The sequence below is a fragment of the Coffea eugenioides genome, chromosome 6 (genome assembly GCF_003713205.1).
Source record: "Coffea eugenioides isolate CCC68of chromosome 6, Ceug_1.0, whole genome shotgun sequence".
Lineage (NCBI taxonomy): Eukaryota > Viridiplantae > Streptophyta > Magnoliopsida > Gentianales > Rubiaceae > Coffea > Coffea eugenioides.
Genome location: NC_040040.1, coordinates 43,289,228 through 43,293,779, shown reverse-complemented (window position 1 = coordinate 43,293,779; position 4,552 = coordinate 43,289,228). Strand labels below are relative to the sequence as shown.

At 36.7% G+C, this 4,552-nt stretch overlaps 1 protein-coding gene across 1 annotated transcript; it reads left to right on the top strand.

Annotated features, from left to right (window-relative positions):
• The first annotated feature begins 1,036 nt into the window (after nt 1-1,036).
• LOC113774199 lies at nt 1,037-1,549 on the top strand. The gene has a single exon (XM_027318761.1). The coding sequence runs from the start codon at nt 1,037-1,039 to the stop codon at nt 1,547-1,549; it is 513 nt and encodes a 170-aa protein (XP_027174562.1).
• Nucleotides 1,550-4,552: the final 3,003 nt, after the last annotated feature.

The following is a 4,552-nucleotide window of genomic DNA, read 5'->3' as shown; positions in this document are numbered from 1 at the left end:
TCAAGAACCTGATAGCATTCAGTGATTCCGATTTACTTGTGCACCAGACGCTTAAGCAGTGGGTAACTCGGGATTCAAAAATTATGCTGTATCATTGTAACTTGCTTAGTTTGGCCAGCAAATTCAGGAATTTGGAACTCAGACATATTCCCCGTACTCGTAATGCCTTTGCTGATGCCCTAACTACTCTGTCTTCGATGATCCAACATCCAGATGAACTGGTGATTGAACCTATACAGATTCAGTTTCAGAATAGGCCAGCGCATTGTCTGGTTACGGAAAGGGTCACTGATGGTCGCTCCTGGTACAATGATATTGAGGAATTCATGAAACGGGATCCTACCCTCCTGTTATTGATTCTGTTGCAAAAAGTTTCTTACGCAGAATGTTTTCAAGATTCTTCTTGAATGGAGAAGTGCTATACAAGAAAACATCTGATTTGGGTCTTCTGAGATGCATCAATGAAGGGGAAGCCGATTATATGATGAAGGAAGTGCATGGCGGGGTTTGTAGGCCACACATGAATGGGCATCTACTGGCTAAGAAGATCATAAGAACATGATATTTTTGGCTTACCATGGAGCATGACTATGTAGATTTTGTTAGAAAGTGTGTTAAATGTTAAATGCATGGTGATGTCATACGTGCTCCTCCTACAGAACTGCATAGTATGACTGCTCCATGGCCATGTTCGATCTGGGGAATGGATGTGATCGGAACTATTGATCCTCCTGTTTCAAATGGGCATCGATTCATCTTAGTGGCAATTGAATATTTCACCAAGTGAGTTGAGGCCGCGTCCTATAAACATGTGACTAAAAAAGTGGTGTCGAATTTCTTGAGAAATAATATCATCTGTCGTTTTGGAGTACCAGAGACGTTGATCACTGATAATGCCGAAAATCTCAACAACGATATGGTGGATGGATTATGTGAATAGTTCAAGGTCAGACATCGAAATTCTGTCATTTACAGGCCTCAGATGAATGGAGCCGTCGAAGCCGCAAATAAGAATTTGAAGAAAATCATTCGTAAGATGACTGAAGTACACCGGGATTGGCATGAGAAGCTGCCTTACGCATTGATGGCATACAGAATTACTATCAGAACTTCTACTGGTGCAACTCCTTACTCTCTTATGTATGGAATGGAAGCAGTACTGCCTGCAGAAATTGAAATTCCTTCCTTACGCATTCTGATAGAAGCCCTAATAGAAGAAGCTGCATGGGTCAGAGAACGTCAGGAGCAGTTGTCTCTGATTGATGAAAAAAGATTGAATGCCATCTGTCATGGACAATGTTATCAGCAACGAATGGCCCGGGTTTACAACAAAAAAGTCAAGCCCCGTTTGTCTGATGTTGGAGATAAGGTTTTAAAACGGGTTCTTCCAATGCAAGATGAGGCTAAATGGAAGTTTGCTCCCAATTGGCAAGGACCGTTCGTTGTTAAGAAAATGCTATCCGGAGGAGCGCTCATCCTTATAGAAATGGATGGTCAAGTTTTTCCCCAACTAATCAATGCAGACATGTGCAAAAAGTTTTTCATTTGATTATAAAAAAAAATTTTCTTTAAAAATACTGCAAGAGATTGATTTAAGGCATACTTTCTCTCATTTTTTCATTTCGCTATTCTATCCCTAATTTATTTTCCCTTTTGACTTTTCATAACCACCTTCCTTTTTCGTTTGGGCAGTCCCTTAAGATCACTAACCCCATACTGGGGCAATTTTGTTTTTTTTTTAAAAAAAAATAAAAAGAGAAAAAAAAAGAAGAAAAAGAAAAAAAAGAGAGGAAAAAGAAAATAGAGAAATTCATTCAGAATTAAACTGGGGCAATTTTATCTTTTTCTCACCCTAGATCGGGGAAAGTTTTGAAAGAATGTTATATCAAATGATTGCAAACCCATCATATGATTCGCTGCCAAGCGTTTCAAGTCTTAACCCTTCCATTACTACTCTATCCGATCCTAATCACAGGAACAAAAATTGCCGACTTTTATCTTTTGCAGTATTTTGGAAATTTTTTTTTTCTTAATCAATTGGCAAATGATGTAAATACAATCTTTCTGAAATATGTCAGAGAAAATTGTCTCACTGATGCTACTTAATATCAGAATATGACTGGATTGATCCAGTTGGGGTTAAAATTGTCTTGTCTATGTCTCTAAAAGAAAACCCGAAAGGGCACCTTCTAAAAAAAAAAAAGAACGGAAAAAAAGAGAAAAAGAAAGAACATGAAAAAAAAGAGAAGGATAAAAAAAAAACAAAAAAAAAAGAAATGGGGTGGGGGTAACCTTAGTGAAAACCCGAAATGGCGCTGAGGTAGGGTTTTGGAATATAAGAGGATCAGCAACAAAGAAGAAGATGCTGAGGTCTGAAAGCTGGTGACTATGTTGATTTGGGTCTCTTTCATACTGTTGTTCTTTTGTCGACAATGAATTCCAAAATGGATGACGTCAAAGGGGTCAGATGGAGCATTTTTCCTCATCAAAGGTCGTCCTCTAAATATGAATCCAACTTTCGATTCTTGGACCTATATTCAAAAAATTCACCAATTTTGTTTTACTATTTTATTCACTATTTTATTTATTCATTCTGTATCATTAGTTATTTCATATTAGCATTATTGCATGATGAATAATACCATTTTTTAATTATTTATGTTTCTCATTTATTGGGTCTCACTCAAAAGACAATCCCCTATAATTTATCCCAAAAGGGTCATGAAATTGAGGATCTTATGGTAACAAGTCTGGATGACTGACATTTGACGGTTGCAAAGATTCTGAAGAGGTTGTCGACCGAACCTAAAGAAGCAATTTATCGATATTGAAACTCATGTTTACACGGCTCTCAAGGCAAAAGGATCACATGGTGGTGGTAGTGTTTCTGTCACGATTGTTTCTTTTCCTTTTTTTCTTTTTTTTTTTTGAAGAAAAATTATGTGACACAATACTGGGTTAGTTAAGCATGATTCACACTGGGGCAAACGATAAAAGGATTGAGTTCCAAGTTTTGCTATACATTTTCGAGGAAAGAAAAAATCATTATTCCCTTTCTTTTAAAGTTTGAAAAATCAAAAGAGTTGCAAGTCCACCAGATAAGTTTTCTTGTTTTATTACCCTTTAAGCAACATGTAGTCTGATCTTTCAGTTCGAAAGCATAGAATTTGTGTTTTCATTTCTACCGTTTTTATTTTCGTTGGGTTTGGGTTCTATCCCATCAACCTCGGCATGCTCGGATTTTATCCCACTGACCGTTTTTTTTAATTTTCGTTGGGCTTGAATTTTATCCCACCAACCTCGGCAGACTCGGGTTTTATCCCACTGACCATTTTTATTTTCGTTGGGCATGGATTTTATCCCTCCAACCTCGGCAGACTCGAGTTTTATCCCACTGACTGTGTTTCTTGATTATTTGATTAATAATTGTGTTTTATCATTCATTTTGTATTTCATGTTAGAAGTTCTGAGAATTCAGACCTTTTCGATTTTTGTAAAGATCACAGATGGTCAATGTACTTGTTTCATTGGGGTTCGCTTGTATTTAAACTACGTTTGACCTGATTCCCATGGCGGGATACGTAGGCAACTCTACATGAGTTCGGTCACGTTTTCTACAATATTACAGCATCCCTTTGCTCAATATTTATAGCCAAGTGTTGGCTTGCTGTTTTAGCTTAGGTGCAGTTAGAAGAAATAGAAAAGCAATTTTGGTGTCTACGTTTTTGTCTTGAGTTTCTTTGAAACTCTAGACAAAGAGGGGCAAGTTGTAGACACCAAATTTTTACCAAATTTTTGTCAAATTTTATGTTTTCTTGAATATTTTCTATTTGATAAGTCATTTATTTTCCTGCATTTTTAAGTATATTTTGTCTCATTTGTGTAGATTTATCTTTAAAAAAAAAAGAAAAGAAAAGTAAAAAAAAATCAAAAAAATCAAAAATCACAAATCACAATCAATTATTACTAAGCTTACACATTTCATCATTTTCCCCACCAAATACACTTAACCCATTTTTACACTCCATTCTCACGGGTCTTTCTTCTCATTTTGGTGAAAAATCCATCATGTTATCTCAGAGATCCATCTTGTCATTTTGGGAGAAGATCATCATTTTGGCCAACCTAATACGCCACCCACAATTAACTCTCTCGGCCCTTTCTTTCTTTTGGTCTCCAGACAAGAACAAGAAAAAAAGGAGGACACAACAAAAAAACTCTCCACTCCTCACTCTCTCCTTCTCTCGGACTGGGGCAGAGAAAAAAGAAAATCGAAAAAAAAATATTCCCTATCCCTCTCGGTTCTTCTCTCCTTTTCCCCCTCTCAATCTCACACACACACCTACTAGCAAGTCAAGCATATCAAAGAGAGGGCAGCTATCGGTCAAGGCTGGAAAACTTCATCAAAAAAGCTTCAACCGAAAGATTTCCATATTTATTGAGGTATAGTTTTAGTTTTTGTTATATTAAATCAATGCCTCATTGTTAAGTTTTCTTTTGTTTCTGCTGGCTGCCTTGCATTGTTGTTGTTGTATGGTTAAAAAATTGGGAA